Consider the following 17,180-nt stretch of genomic DNA (forward strand, 5'->3'; position numbering starts at 1 on the left):
AATGCATATCTGTTGTGATATATTTAGAAAGTGAAGATAAAAATCATTAACTCCTAGATCCAGCGAGAACACTAACATTTTGCAGCATCTCTAAGACCTTTTCTATGTAGGCTTAAAGATACAGGCAAATAAAATAGTTAACAACATACTCTCCCCCCATGCATAGTAAATCTTGTTTTACGTGACAAAAACCACACCTGTTGAGACTGGAGAGATAGCTCAATAGTTATGAGTGCTGGCTGCTCTTCCATAGGACCTGGGTTTGACTCCCAGTACCACCATGGTGGCTCACAACCATCTGTAACTACAGTTTCAAAGGCTCCAACAGCTCATCTGGCTTCCACTGGCACCAGACATGCAAATGTCATACAGACATACCTATAAGCACACAACCATACACATAAAATAAAATTTAAAATAATTTCCCCCCCAAGATAGGGTTTCTCTGTGTAACAGCTCTGGCTATACCAGAACTCACTTTGTAGACCAGGTTGGCCTCGAACACAAGAAATCTACCTGCCTCTGCCTCCTATGTGTTAGAATTAAGGAGTGCGCCACCGCCGCCTGGCCTAAAATTGTTTCAAAATACAGCTCTTATAATTGCATTTGCTGGGTGTATGAACTGTGAGTATGCTGTACTTTATTTTTATTTTCATTTATTTATTTGTTTGTTTATTTATTTATTTATGTTTTTCGAGACAGGGTTTCTCTGTAGCTTTGGAGCCTGTCCTGGAACTATCTCTTTTAGACCAGGCTGGCCTCGAACTCACAGAGATCCGCCTGCCTCTGCCTCCCGAGTGCTGGGATTAAAGGCGTGCGCCACCACTGCCTGGCTAGTATGCTGTGCTTTAGTAGATAGTCTGTTCTTGGATATTTAGAATCATTCTAAAACCTTAAATATTTTTGTCAGTGTTTGCTTTTGCAAAGAAGAAATTCTTTGTTTTATTGTTTTTTTCGAGACAGGGTTTTTCTGTAGCTCTGGAGCCTATCCTGGAACCAGCTCTTGTAGACCATGCTGGCCTGCCTCTGCCTCCTGAGTGTTCCTGAGTGCTGGTGATTAATCCGCCTGGCTAGAAATTCTTTTTTTTAAATACTAGGTTTTTTTGTTTTATGTTTTTTAAAATTAATTTATTTTTGATGTATGAGGGCTCTGCCTGCATGTACACATGCACACCAGAAGAGGGAATTAGATCCTATTTTAAATGGTTGTAAACCACCCTGTGGATACTGGGAATTGAATTCAGAACCTCTGGAAGAGCCACCAGTGTTCTTAACTTCTGAGCCATCTCTTCAGCCCTGCAAAGAAGAAATTCTAAGATCATAAGATGTCAGTACAAACTGAACACACCTATAATCCCAGTTCTTAGAAGGAGGAGGAGGCAACATCAGGAATTCAAATTCATCCTAAACTATATAGGGCGTTCTAGTCAAGCCTAGGTTACATAAGACCCCTTTTCAAACCAGAAAATCAAAATAAAAGATGTTAGTGAAGCTGGTTATCATGCCTATAATCTCCAGAAGGAGATTATAATTAGGATTTGGGAGACTGGGGCAGGAGGATCATGGTGAGTTACAGGCCAGCCTGAGCACTATCTCAAAACAAACAAAGAACAACAAAAGCCCCAAGGAGCTGGGGACTGACTAATTGGCAATGTGCCTGCTGTGTGAGTACCTGAGCTGATCCCTAGCACCCAGGCTCTCTACAGTCCATGTTCTGCTGGAGCCACAGAGGTGTGACACCACACTCAGCAAACTCCAAACCAACAAGGGCTTTGCAGCTAAACCCTCTGAAAAAGACAAAGAAATGGGCTCAGGTAAAAGTTTTTGCCACACAAGCATAAAGCCCTCAAATCAAATCCAGGAACTCACATAAAAAAGACAGGCATGGATGTACATGCTTATAACTCCAGCACTTGGAAGGAAAGAAAGGCTCTCTAGAGCTTGTTGACCACTAGCCTAGCTCCAAGTTCAGTGAGAGACCCATCTCAAAGGAACAGGGTGAAGGACGACAGAACAGGTCACCTGACATCCTCCTCTAGATCTGTCCCCACACATAAATAAGCATACTCACGTGTCCATATACCACACACATACAAGGGGACGTCTATAGATATAAAGTTAGTGGTTTACTTTGACACAGAAGAACCAATTCATAGAGATGGTTTCTAAGAACTTCTGACCTGGACAGAGATTCAAATTCTGGTTCTGCTACTAGCTTTATGTTCAAAGTCACCTAACCAACTGGGCCTCAGTTTGCTTAAATAAACACACATACACACTAAAATTAAAAAGAAAAACCTTCACAGACTTACTTTAATAATCAGAGATTATGCACCTGAAATATAATACATATTCTTAACAGATGACTTATTAGAAATATTACTAGTATGCATATATGGGTATATAAGAACCATTCCACTAGAGTTCATGCATGTAATCCCAGAAATTAAAAGGAAGAGGCAGAAGGATCAGGAATTCAAAGTAATCATTAACTACACAGCAAGTATGAAAAGAGCCTAAGGTAGATGAGACCTTGTCCAACTAGCGTGTGTGTGTGTGTGTGTGTGTGTGTGTGTGTGTGCGATTATTGTGCATATATATGCATTTGTTCATTCCCTTTATATATCATTATAAAGCATTATAGTATCACCCAATGGAATACAGATATAACCTTAACTGATAGCAAGTCTACACTTGTCCCAGTAATTTGTCCTTAATGCCACTTTCTCCCTATAGAGGACACATTATAAGCCCCACATTACCTTTAGTTCTTTCCTTAGTAATCTACAACAGTTCTCTTCCTGTTCTTGTTTTTCATGACATTAACTTTAAAGAATTGGATCCACTTATTTATTTATTTATATATTTATTGGTTTTTCAAGACAGGATTTTTCTGTGGCTTTGGAGCCTGTCCTGGAACTAGCTCTGTAGAACAGGCTGCTCTCGAACTCACAGAGATCCGCCTGCCTCTGCCTCCTGAGTGCTGGGATTAAAGGCGTGGGCCACCATCACCCGGCTACCACTAACTTTTTTTTTCAACATAGTCTTGCTGTGTAACAGAGGCTTGACTACAATTAACTATGTAAAACAGACAGGCTTTGAACTTAGAATCCCGAGTAGTGGGATTATAAGCAAGTACATACCAACATGCCGACCTAGACTCAACATGTTTTCTTGTACTATGCTAAACAATCTGAATGACTGATTTGTTACTTAAAACTAGATTCAGATTTCTTTTGATTATTATTACTACTTTCTTGAGATGGTAGAGATCACATACAAACCTAGACATGTGCTATATCACTAAATTACATTCCCGGCCTGAATCAGATCTTTATTGTGTGTGTGCGTGACGGCTATGGGCCACTACTCAAAGCTCTGATGCCTTACACTTTATATACTAAAACACAGTCCCAAAAACGGGCGGGCAAGCAAGATTTAAATCTCTAGATTTTCTCTTTGTCATAAGTTTCCATGCATGTCTGGAACTGAAACTACAAACTTATCTGTTCTCTTCACTACTAAACTTAATGAAAGACCAGGATTTTAGTGGTCACAATACACTTCCTTTAAAAATTATGCCATCTGAATTGGGTGTGGTGGTACACACCTTTAATCCCAGTACTGGCAAGGCAGACAGAGGCAGGTAGATCTCTGAGTTCAAAGCCAGTCTCATCTACAGAGCAAATTCAAGAAATTCCAAGACAACTATGACTGTACAGTGAAACACCAAAAAGAAAAGAAAAAGAAAAAAGCTGGGCGGTGGTGGCGCACGCCTTTAATCCCAGCACTCGGGAGGCAGAGGCAGGCGGATCTCTGTGAGTTCAAGACCAGCCTGGTCTACAAGAGCTAGTTCCAGGACACGCTCCAAAACCACAAAGAAACCCTGTCTCAAAAAACCAAAAAAGAAAGAAAAGAAAAGAAAAAATCTGGAGGCTGGAAAGAGGGCTCAATAGATAAGAATGATTGCTGCTCAATCCTGACTTTGGAACTTTGCACCTACATAAAAGCTGGACACGGGCTAGAAAGAGAGCTCAGTGGTGAAGAACACTTGCTGCCTTCCCCAGGTTTGAATCCTGCACCCATACTGTGCAGCATACAACCATCCATAACTCCAGATCCAGGTCCAGGAGATCTGACACCCTCTTCTGATCTCTGTATACACCAGGTATACACAGACTGACACGCATACCAAACATACATGTACAATTAATTAAAATAAAAAATCACCTGAATTGAAAAACCATGTGTAAGGGATACGAAATCAACATGTAAGGCTAAAATAGCTTACCTTGTGTACCAATATAGGCATTCTTCTGCTTGTAGCCATCCATGAAACTGGCATTGATGTAATCTGTCTAATAATAAAAGGGAGCATTATTGCAAGTGCATGAAAACACCACTTGGCTCACAAAATAATGTATGTGTTGGGCAAGTTCAGTTCAAGGTGTGGCTAGTCTCTTCCTGTCAAGCAGAAAATGAAAAACAAGAGGGCCAATTTAGTACTGGGGGAAAAAATGTGAGTTTTACCTTTATTGGTAAGGAAAGGGAGTAAAGAAGAGGAAGGGGTAGAGCTGAGTGGAACAGTTCTTCTGTGGGCTATTGGCTCCACTCCAGCAAATATCGATAGATAGATAGATAGATAGATAGATAGATAGATAGATAGATAGATAGATAGATAGATAGATAGATGGATGGATGGATGGATGGATGGATGGATGGATGGATGGATGGATGGGTGGGTGGGTGGGTGGGTGGGTGGGTGGGTGGGTGGGTGGGTGGGTAGGTAGGTAGGTGGACAGACAGACATTACAGCGTTCCTTACATCAAATTATACACAAAAGTGAAGTCCTACATAATGTCATGCCTGTAATTCCAGCACTCTAGAGGCAGAGGCTGGAGGATGACTTTAAATTCAAAGGCCACCCTTGTCTAGAATTAAGTTCTAAGCCAACAGAGCTACATAGTGAGATCCTCTCTTTAAAAATGAACTTATAGACAAAAACAAAATACCTCAAAACAGAATAAAGACCCAAAGAAATGTGTTAAAATGATTAAGCTCTCAGAAAAAAATCAAGCTGAACAAGCCATAGAGAACAAACTAGTACGGAGCACCCTCATGGTCTCTGCTTCAGTTCCTGCACCCAGGTTCCTGCCTTGGCTTCCCCTGATGATGGATTATAAGTCAAATAAATTCTTTCCTCTTCAAGTTCTTTTAAGCTAGTGTTTATCATAGCAACAGAAGAACAAATTAATAATATACCCCTAAAATCCAAAAAAAAAAAAAAAAGGTGGAGGGACAATTTTTGAAAATATAAGTCTAGTTGCTCTAACTCAGGGTTAGAGAGCTTCCTAGCAGGCATGAAGCCCTGGATTCAGTCCTCAGCATCAGAAAATGTTGGAGAAGGGCTGGCTAGCTCAGTCGGTAGAGCATGAGACTCTTAAACTCAGGGTCCTGGGTTAGGGTCCCACATTGGGCACCAATCTGTTGGAGAAGGGCCGCTTGTTGGTTTTTAGCTGGTTAGCCCAAAAATAATTACATAGAAACTGTATTAATTAAATCACTGCTTGGCCCATTAGCTATAGCTTTTTATTGGCTAATGCATATAGATGAATTTGACTCATTTTTATTAATCTGTGTATTGCCACGTAGCCGTGGCTCACTGGCTAAAGTTTTGGTGTCTGTCTCCGACAGGGCTATATGGCATCTCTCTGAATTAGAAATTCTGTAGGAGAAATTCTGGAAGGCAATATGACTAGAATATAATTAAGATTTGGATTTACCCTATTCACATGTGCTTCCTGTAATTTTTTTTAACAATTGGTTTTGGTTTTGTTTTTGTTTTTGTTTTGTTTTGTTTTGTTTTGTTTTGTTTTGCTTAAGCTGTTAATTCTCTGGGACTATTTAAGTTTTATCACCATTTAAGGTTTTGTTTAAATGAACTATTAGGCCAGGTGTTATTTCAACAATAAGACAAACAAACAAAAAAAAAAAAACCTGCCTATTCCGGTGTATGCAGGTAATCCTAGCCCTTGGAAGTGAGAGGCAGAGGATCAGAGTTAAAGTCATCCTGTGTTACATGGTAAATTTGAGGACAGTCTGGCATACAGGAGCATTGTCAATAAACAAGTAAGTCAATAATCAAATCTGGTATTGTGATAAATGCCTCTGAACCAAAATTCTAGAGACTAAGACAGGAGGCCAGCCTGGCTATATAACAACATCCTATTTCAAAAACAAACAAATAAAAAACAAAATGAAAACACAAAACTCAAGGGCTGGACATAAATTTCCATTTACTGTGAGAACAGCTGCTGGCATTGGTTTTTTTTTTTTTTGGTTTTTCTTTTTTTTTAAGTATGTATATATTTGGCGCATGCCTTTAATCCCAGCACTCGGGAGGCAGAGGCAGGCGGATCTCTAGGAGTTCGAGGCCAGCCTGGTCTACAAGAGCTAGTGCCAGGAGAGAGAAACCCTGTCTCGAAAAACTAAAATAAATAAATAAATACATATAAATATACATATTTATTTATTACATATACAATATACCTCTATGCCAGAAGAGGGCACCAGACCTCATTACAGATAGTTATGAGCCATTATGTGGTTGCTGGGAATTGAACTCAGGACCTCTGGAAGAACAGCCAGTGTTCTTAACCTCTGAGCCATCTCTCCAGCCCCCTTTCTTTTGGTTTTTCGAGACAGGGTTTCTTTGTAGCTTTGGTTCCTGTCCTGGCACTAGCTCTTGTAGACCAGGCTGGCCTCGAACTCCCTGAGATCCACCTGCCTCTGCCTCCCGAGTGCTGGGATTAAAGGCATGCACCACCACCGCCTGGCTGCTGGCATTGTTTGTAGCAATGGAATTACAAGTCAGATGATGATCTTCAGATTAACTCCAGGATGATTAGAATCACCTGTTACACTGGGATTTACTCCTCTGTAAATACACCCACTCATAAATATATTCCCAATACCTGCATATGTATACCAGGCACTAATCCTCAGATTTATTATAAGATAGCTAGACTGATCTCCTGTAACACTGGGATTTACTCAAAATATTTCTTTTTTTTTTTGGTTTTTTTCGAGACAGGTTTCTCTGTGGTTTTGGAGCCTGTCCTGGAACTAGCTCTTGTAGACCAGGCTGGTCTCGAACTCACAGAGATCCGCCTGCCTCTGCCTCCCGAGTGCTGGGATTAAAGGCGTGCGCCACCACCGCCCGGCACAAATATTTCTTAAAACCTGCCAAGCACTGTTCTATGCACATGTGACAGAGCAGTGTATACAAAACGGATTAAAAGCGGTGGCACACACCTTTAATTCCAGCACTCAGGAGGCAGAGGCAGGCAGACCTCTGTGAGTTCGAGGCCAGCCTGATCTACAGAGTGAGTTCCAAAACAGACAACAAAGCTACAGAGAAACCTTGCCTTGAAAAAAAAAAGTATTTTGGACTCAAGAGACCCAACTCAATCAGTGTACTTCACTTCTGAAGAGAATGAACTAGGACAATTTCGAAAGTACTATGAGCAAGCAGCTTCACTAACTCTCAGTGAAGAAGGATAAAAAAATATGCAAGAATCATATGCAGGACTATAAGTGCCTAAAAGAGAGGGGTCAAAAAGGTCTGAAACCATGACCATGGTTTTTCTCAAAATTATCCACAAGCAAAATAAGGGCTAAAACACCAAGCCTTTATATGGTAAATGATGTTAACCCAGAAGGTGGTGGTGCACGCCTTTAATCCCAGCACTCAGAAGGACAGAGGCAGGTGGATCTCTGTGAGATGGAGACCAGCTAGGACTACACAATGAGTTCCATGACAGTCAGGGCTGTTACACAGAGAAACCCTGTCTCGAAAAGCCCCCCTCCCCCAAAAGTAAGTCATGTTACATAGATGCTCTGAATTTCCTTTACTTTGAAAGGAAAACTATAATCAGGAGTTGTTTGCTTATGTTTTTCTCCTACATTTATTGTGTGTGTGTGTGTGTGTGCAGATACATGCAAGAACTTGTGGGCCACAGCACATATATGAAGGTTAAATGACAACTCAAAAGCAGTCATTTTTCTCCTACCATGTGGTTCTGGGCATCGAAGTGAGGTTGCCAGGCTTAGCAACAAATGCTTTGCCCTGCTGAGCTATCTAACCAGCCCAGGCTCTGGCTGACTTTACTCTATACTTTATTTTACTTTAGAGGGTCTTGCTATGTAGCCTAAGTTGGCTACAAACTCTTTTTTTTTATTTTATTTTATGGCTTCATTGGAATCTTAAAGTCTCTTTTTTTAAATATTTATTTATTACGTATACAACAATCTGCCTCCATGTATGCCTGCACGTCAGAAGAGGGCACCAGATCTCATTACAGATGGTTGTGAGCCACCATGTGGTTGCTCTTCAGGATGGTGAGATGAGCATTACAGAACGTCTTTAGTCACACACTACTACATAGCAAAACCAGAACCAAAACTCATCTCTCTGGCTTTGGAGTCCATTTCAACCACCTGGAGCACAGTACAAGTTTCACCTTGGAAGAGTTTTAATATCCTAGGATGCCGAGAGAAAAATGGCATCAATCTATCTACCTGAGTGTGGCCACTTCGTTTTGTCAGCTTCACTCTTGTTTGGTCCAGGCAGGGTACATCTCCATATCGGTTTTTCTCTAGGTTTCCGGGAGACCTGAAGAAAATAAGAGGCAAGTTAAAATAAGGAGACGTGAGGATCAGGTGTTCAAGGTCATTCTTAGCTACAAAGAGAACTTCAAGACAGTCAGAACTACACAAGACTCCTCTAAAAATAAACTGTAGCTCAGTAAAAGGGTGCTTGCATATCCTCAACCCTCACTGCTTTTTGCTTTGTACTATTTGGCTCTGAAAAAAATGATTTAGATATATTACTGATTAAAAACCTACCAAGACCTCCCACATATAATGAATAATAATATCCTATACTGTTGGAGCACTGGGGATGTTGCTCTGGAATAGCGCTTGCTTCCCATGCACAAAACACTGGCTTGATCTTCAGTCACGGCCTGAGCTGGGTGTGGAAGGATGTGCCTGTAAGGCCAACACTCATGTGGTAGAGTGAGGAGGATCGGAAGTTCAATGTCAAACTTAGGTCATACAGAGTACAAGATCAGCCAGGATTACACAATACCCTGAGTCAAAAGAATAAAGTATTCTATACTGTTGGGCACATATGAATACATAATAGTATAATCAAAATGGCTAGAAAGACACCATATTTATACAAGGTGTAACTGCTTGTAAAAAGAAGGAACTAAGGGTAAGGACTGGGAGTGATTCAGCTTCAAATGAATTCATTCATGTAAAAATAAATTAAAATACAGATACGACTGAACAGTAACAAGTATTGCCTCTGGTCACAGGAACTGGGGATTTATACTTTTTACTTTTTTACATATATATATATATATATATATTTTTTTTTTTTTTTGGGTTTTTCGAGACAGGGTTTCTCTGTGGCTTTGGAGCCTGTCCTGGAACTAGCTCTGTAGACCAGGCTGGTCTCGAACTCTCAGAGATCCGCCTGTCTCTGCCTCCCGAGTGCTGGGATTAAAGGCGTGCGCCACCATCGCCCGGATTTACATATATTTTTCCTTCACCTTTTTAATTTAAATTTGTATTTACTTGGTGTGTTGGGGTACATGTAGAAGTCAAAGAGACAGGAATTGCAGAAGTTAGTTCTCTCCTTCCACAAAGTGAGTTCCAAGGATCAAATTCAGGTCTTTAGGCTTAGAAGCAAGAGGATTTATCCAATGAACAATCTCCTTATTGGTTTTTTGTTTTTTGTTTTTTGAAATATTTATTTATTATGTATACAATATTCTGTCTGTGTGTATATCTGCAGGCCAGAAGAGGGCACCAGACCTCATTACAGATGGTTGTGAGCCACCATGTGGTTGCTGGGAATTGAACTCAGGACCTTTGGAAGAGCAGGCAATGCTCTTAACCACTGAGCCATCTCTCCAGCCCCCTCCTTACTGTTTTTTTGTTTTGTTTTGTTTTGAGATAGGTTCTCACACTATAGCCAGGCTGGCCTCAACTCTCCTGTAGACTCCCAAGTAACGGGATTACATTTCAATTCACTATACCTGGCTCTTTACTACATCTTGTTGTTGTTGTTGTTTGTTTTTCAAGACAAAGTTTCTCTGTAGCTTTAGAGACTGTCCTGGAATTAGCTCTTGTAGACCAGCCTGGCCTCGAACTCAGAGATCCGCCTACCTCTGCCTCACAAGTGCTGGGATTAAAGCTATGCATCATCACTGCCTGGCTCTTTTCTACACCTTAAAAACTCCCCTTTGAGGCTAGAAAGACAGTTTGGCAGTTAAGAACACTTAGAACCACCTGTGATTCCAACTCTACTATCTACAAACTGCTCACTATATCTTCAAACACAAGCCTATGAATGTAGACAGAAGTTTCTGTCCTGCCTGGTTCCACAGCTGTTCAGTCCCAAAGAAACACACAGAGGCTTATATTAATTATAAACTGTTTGGCCTATTACCTCAAGTTTATTATTAACTACTTCTTACAACTTAAATTAACCCATAATTCTTGTCTATGTTTAGCCACATGGCTTGGTACCTTTTCTCAGTGCAGAATTCTCATCCTGCTTCCTCTGAGTCTGGTTGATGACTGCATCTCTGCCTTTCCTCTTCCCAGAATTCTCCTAGTCTGGCTGCCCCACCTATACTTCCTGCCTGGCTACTGGTGAATCAGCGTTTTATTGAACTAATACAAGTGACAAATCTTTACAGTGTATAAGGGCATTATCACATATCCTCAAGCAAGGCCACACCTCCTAATCCTTCCCAAACAGTTTCACAAACTGCACACTAAGTCTTCAAATACAAGCCTTATAAAGAATATTCTCAGTAAGACAATCACACAGTCTTTAAAAAAAATAAAATAAGCTGGGCAATGGTGGCACACTCTTTTAATCCTAGCACTCAGGAGGCAGAGACGGGCAGATATCAGTGAGTTTGAGGCCAGCATGGTCTACAAAGAGAGTCCCAGGACAGTCAGAACTGTTACACAGAGAAACCCTGCCTCGCAAAACCAAATATTTATTAATTAGTTAGTTAATTAATTAAAATTTGGGGGAGTTAAATTTTAAGTAAAATTTTTAAAAATTAAGTGTTTTTAATTTAAAAATTCTCTGGAAAATTTGAGCAATTGTGAACACTCTGATATTACTTTACAATCCAGAATTCCAATAAAGATATAGTTTGCTATCTGTAGGTAGTAGGTAGTTTTAATAGAAACTGGTTAAAGAACGGAAATTCAGGAGCTAATAAGGCTTATGGGTTCTAGATAATCAAGCAAGGGCTCCACAGTTCAATAAAAAAGGCAAGATTTGCCGGGTGATAGTGGCGCACACCTTTAATCCCAGCACTCGGGAGGCAGAGACAGGTGGATCTTTGTGAGTTTGAGGCTAGCCTGGTCTACAAGAGCTAGTTCCAGATTCTAAAATAGCAGCTAGTCTGAATGGTACACGCACACAACCAAAACCCACCCTTTCAAGGCAATTACTTGAGGCAATAAATAACTACAGGGGCACCTACATCAAAATCTTAAATCCCAAAAAGTATCTTACACTTCCCTGGTCCCAGACTGTGTCCTTGATTCCCACTGAGGAAACTGAAGACAGTAGTGCACAGCTGTATCCAGCATACAGGAAGAAGAGGCAGGAATATCAAAAGGTCAGGGTTATCCTTAGCTACAGAGTCAAGTCTTAGAGCAGCCTGGGCTAGATGAGATCCCATGGAGTAGGAAGAGAATCAATAGGGTGGAGGGTAGCAACTTTGGGGAAAGCATGCGTGGTGGTTTTTAAGAGGGGTTCAGCACTTGGGAGATTAAGACAGGAGAATCACCATTTTAGGCTAGCCTGGAATATGTATGTTCAAGGATGGCTAGGGAAAAACAAAAACAAAAACTGTTCTGCTTTGGAAGGAGATTCAGTGTAAAAAGAGATCTTGAATACATAGAAAGGAAAAGAAGTTGACAGATAAAATAGGATTTCCCCTCTTGATACACACCCTGCTTTGCCTTTCTTCACTCTCGGCCTCTTTACAGGGTGCGAGGAATCAAACCCAAGGCCGTACCAATTCCAGACAGAGCTCAACCATGAAACTACAGCCCCGGCTTCTCTTTCTCATTCTTTTCCATTCATTTTATCTATTATTGATATTATTGCAGGGTGGGGAAAGAAAGAGAGAGGACACACACATGCCACAGTACATTGGGTGCATGTGTGGAGGTCAGAGGGCAACTGTAGGGTCACTTTCTCCTTCTACCATGTGGGTCCCAGGAATCAAACTCAGGTCATCGGGCTTGGCGGCAAGCACCTTTACCTGCTGAGCCATCCCACTAGTCTTTCACGAGTTCTTTTTTTTTTTTTAATTTTTTTTGCACAATATTTTTGCTCTGCTTACTGGCTTCTTTCTCAATGGCCTCTCCTCAGTTTACTAACTTGTGATTTTCCCTCTTTCTCTGGCATTTTCTTCACAGACCATGACTAAACTAAACAAGAATTTTGAGGGGACTCATGGATTCCTAAGACATTTAAGGGAAGGTAAACATGCAACAGTCACATATTAGGCACAGAAAAACTAAGGTATAGAGAGAAGGAAAATAACTGTCATTTGCAGAAGGGACTTCTAGCTAACTTGGAATTTAAACTAAGAGCTCAATGAAACAACATGATTAGTAGTCAATAAACAGAGCTCACTAGTGGGAGAAAAACAGCCAATTAAAGCATTGCAAGAAAGCAAGAGAGATAGTTCAGCCATTAAGACCACTAGTTGCTTTTCCAGAGAACCCAGGTTCAAACAGCACACACATGGGGGCTCACATTCTCCTTTAACTTCAGTCCCAGGGGATTTGATGCCCTCTACTTCCCTCTGTGAGCACTTCATGCATGAGGTGTTTAGACACACAAATAGGCAAAACACTCATATACATAAAATACAATAACTAAAAGAAATTAAAACATGGGAAGACTACATAGGTGTGGTGGTGCACACCTTTAATCCTAGCATTAGAGAGTCAGAGTTAAAGGAATCAATGGCTCCCTGTTTTGGTGAGTTCCAGGCCAGTCAAGGCTACATACTAGGATCTTGTCTCAAAACAAAATAACAACAACAAAAAGTCTGATTATTTAAAATAAATAAATAAGGTAGAGAACAACTGAGAAGAGAACCCAGTATCAATTTTTGGCCTCCACAGATACATAGGTACACATATAAACATGTATACAAACACGCCCCAAAACAAAAGGTAGGAAATGCCCTATGCTGCAACTGTAGTCACCAAATCATTATCAATCAGAGTGATAAACTCACAAGATGATTTTATGGTAGAATTTGGGTAGAAGCAAAGTCCTAAGAGGTTAAATTCCTAAGAAGCAACACTTCTCTCTTTCTGACGTGGAATTCTTTCAATACACAGTCCCAGCTCCTAACAAGATCTAGCATTTTATTACATTTTCATTCCTTTTTTGTGTTTTGTTTTGTTTTGTTGTGAAACAGGGTTTCTTTGTAGCTTTAGAGCCTGTCCTGGTACTCCCTCTGTACACCAGACGGGTCTCAAACTCACAGGGATCCCCCTGTCTCTGCCTCCCTAATGCTGAGATTATAGGTGTGTGCCACCACCACCCAGGTACATTTTCAGCCTTTCTTAAACAGCATTTTCATTTCAAAAAAACATTCAAGCTTGCCATAGTGGTACACGCCCATAAGACCAGCACTCTGGAGGCAGAGACATGAGGACCTACCTCTGTGAGTTCAAGACCAGTCCAGTCTACAAAGTAAGTTTCAGGCCAGTCAGAGCTACACTGTTTCAAATGATGGATGGATGGGTGGGTGAGTGGGTGGATAGATAGATAGATAGATAGATAGATAGATAGATAGATAGATAGATAGGAAGGATAAAAGAAAAAGTAAGAAATATATTGCCAGGCACTGGTGGCACATACCTTTAATCCCAACACTCAGGAGGCAGAAGCAGGCGGATCTCTGTGAGTTTAAGGCCAGCCTGGTCTACAAGAGCTAGTTCGTGGTCAATATATATTTATACACACACACATATAAAGATATATCCATCATTACAAGGTTTCTCCATTGGTAACAAAGACCACCAGAAGTTTTGAAACAGAAGACATCAACAACAAGGCCAAAGCAGGAGATAACAACTATAGGCAAAACTATAAAGTGACTGAGAAGCTTTTTGCGTTAGTACATATGCATTGTGTGAACCTGAGCGTAGAAGTGCACATGCCTATGTATACGCATGCAGAAGGCAAAGCAGGACATCAGGTGTCTTTATCTTCATCTGCTGTTCTTCACCTGTGAATGCTCAGGACCTGCCTGTGACTGTCCCAACAATGGTATATACAAGCACAGCCACGCCTTGCTTTGTATATGAGTGCTGGAGATTCGAACTAAGATCCTCATGTTGCAGAGCAAGTGCTCTTACTCACGTATCCATATCCCCAAGAAGCTTTTTTTAAATAACTAATTTACTTATTTATTTTAAACGTTGCCCTGGTGATGTGGGAGTGTCATATATCAATCTGTTGATTTCATTGGCTAAGCAATAAAGGAACTGCCTCGGCCCATTTCATTGGTTAGAAGATAGGTAGGAGGAGTAGACAGAACAGAATGCCAGGAGGAAGAGGAAGTGAGGTCAGACTCCGCAGCTCTCCTCTCCAGAGCAGACACCTCAGAGAGCGACGCCATGCTACCTGCTCCAGGGAAGACGCACGCTATGAAGCTCTGACCCAGGATGGACTTAGGCTAGAATCTTCCCGGTAAGCGCACCTAGGGGCGCTACACAGATGATTAGAAATGGGCCAGAGCAGTGTTTAAAAGAATGCAGTGTCCGTGTAATTATTTCGGGGCATAAGCCGAGCCGGGCAGGCGGCTGGGGTGTTTGGGGACGCAGCCCCGCCGCTCCCCCTATTACTACACCCTGGCTGGCCTGGAGTTCACTATGTAGACCAGATTGGGTTCCAACTGAGATTCACTTTTATATGTCTTCCAAATACTGGGATTAAAGGAACGAACTACCACGTTTGGTCTTCCCATGAAGCATTTTAACACCAGTAAAACCCTCTATAAAGGAACTGAGGCACTGAAGTAGCCAGAAGCTCCTTGGTAACTAATTGTTGACCCAAACCTCTCCTACTTACATGGAACAGTGAAAAGTGCCAACAGGGTTCTCACGACGGATGTCTTCATATTCCTCGTATATGCCCCGCTTTTGCCTGGTATTAACATAGTCTACCAACTCTTGGATGGTCATGGCATGGGGACCTGGAACATGTACTGAGTCCCAGTCTAAGGCAGGAGGTAGGGAAAACAGAATGATCTCATCGAAGGGATCTGGGTGGCCATTCACTTGGGGCAGGAACTGGAAATTCCAAGTGGCAAGGTCAATTTTGACGAACCCACCCAGATTTTCTGGAAGGCACTCCCTGGGCAGATGCTGGGTAACTTCAGACGTCTTTAATATCTGAATCTGTAAGGACACAAAGAACTGCACTGAGTACTGGGGCTATAGGTCAGAAAGCATATAGACAGAAAAAACAAATGTGTTGATGCTGGATTTGAAAATCAGATGGGATTTGCTTGAAACACTGTGTATTTGAAAAGAAGCAGAGTGAATTTTATCTGCTTTGGATTAAAATCCCATAAATTTTTCAGAGAGCTAAGTCCCCAGAATGTCCTTCAAATTCACTCCTGGAATTAGAGTCAAGCTATTTTTCTTCTGGAATGAAGGGATAGTAAATAAAGGCTTCACACTGTACACAAGGCTTTTCAGCACCATTTCTTACTGGTCCTTTTTTTTTTTTTCAGAAGCTAAGACTATAGTTAATGATTACTTTTGTCAACCACATACTAACTCAACCTATTCTAAGTCTCTTAGCTTATATTTTACTGACTGCTTGGTATGGATGTCCTCAAAGAAAGATTTCTATGAAAGACAAAGCCACCTAGAAATGGTAATCCAGGAAAAAGCCTAAATAGTCATATTTGATTCTGCTACACACTAAAATATAGCCATGATAAGCCAAGATCTTTGTAGCACAGAAATGCTATTCTTTTTTTTTTTAAGATTTATTTATTTATTTATTAGGTATACAGTATTCTGCCTGCATGTGTGCCTGCATGCATCTCATTACAGATAGTTGTGAGCCCACCACGTGGAAGCTGGGAATTGAACTCAGGTCCTCTGGAAGGGCAGCCAGTACTCTTAACCTCCGAGCCATCTCTCCAGCCCCCGAGAAATGCTATTCTTAAAAGACTGTCCCTTGCCAGTGCCTCTTCCCTTTTTTTATTTTTAAAGCATAGGCATCTTTATTTTTTTTCATTTTTTAAATTAACTATACCTTTTATGTATATTGTTGTTTTGCCTACGTGCATGTCTGTATGAAGGCATTGGGTACCCTGAAACAGGAGTTGTGACATACAGTTGTGAGCTGCCATGTGGGCACTGAGAACTGAACCTGGGCCCTCTTGAAGGGCAGTCAGTGCTCTTAACCACTGAGTCATCACTCCAGACCCTGCCTCTTCTTTAAAAAAAAAATTGTTTCTTTATCATATATAGTGTCCTACCTGTATGACTACATGTATACTACATGTATACCTGTATACTACATGCCAGAAGAGGAAGCCAGATGTCATTATAGATGGTTGTGAGGCACCATGTACTTGCTGGAAATTGAGCTCAGGTCCTCTGGAAGAGCAGCCAGCACTCTTAACCTCTCAGCCATCTCTCCAACTTCCCACTGTTTCTTTTGGATTATTTTTTTTAAATTGTGTGTGTGTGTGTGTACCACGTACAGATGAGGAGAGGCTAGAGGAGGGCACTGGATCCCTGGAATTGCAGTTATAGTGAGGAGTCAATCAACTTGGGTGGTGGAAACCTAACTCGGGTACACGCTCTAACCACTGAGGCACCACTATAGTACCCCACCGCAGCCTCTTCTTAAAAAACTGTCCCCTTTCCTCTTCTACCTCTTAAAGAACCAGCTCATATGAGTTGGAGAGACGTTAAGTAGTTAAGAGTCAGTTCAATTCCCAGCATCCACATGGCTTAACTCCAGAACCACGGGATCCAACGCCCTCTTCTGAGGCAGAGGCAGGCGTATCTCTGTGAG

General features: G+C 41.2%; 1 protein-coding gene across 2 annotated transcripts in view; it reads right to left on the reverse strand.

Annotated features, from left to right (window-relative positions):
* Positions 1-17,180, reverse strand: part of Ptpn9 (protein tyrosine phosphatase non-receptor type 9) — an 80,252-nt gene that overhangs the window by 11,563 nt on the left and 51,509 nt on the right. Inside the window, exons 7-10 of one of the 2 annotated variants that reach the window (XM_075965811.1) lie at positions 15,472-15,538; positions 15,210-15,357; positions 8,582-8,675; positions 4,292-4,358 (exon numbers count right to left, since the gene is read on the reverse strand). In XM_075965811.1, coding sequence (XP_075821926.1) covers positions 4,292-4,358; positions 8,582-8,675; positions 15,210-15,357; positions 15,472-15,538 — 376 coding nt within the window. Of the gene's footprint in view, positions 1-4,291; positions 4,359-8,581; positions 8,676-15,209; positions 15,539-17,180 lie in introns of both variants that reach the window. The other variant, XM_075965810.1, reaches the window with a different exon arrangement.

Source organism: Microtus pennsylvanicus, chromosome 3, assembly GCF_037038515.1.
Source record: "Microtus pennsylvanicus isolate mMicPen1 chromosome 3, mMicPen1.hap1, whole genome shotgun sequence".
Taxonomy (NCBI): Eukaryota; Metazoa; Chordata; class Mammalia; order Rodentia; family Cricetidae; genus Microtus; species Microtus pennsylvanicus.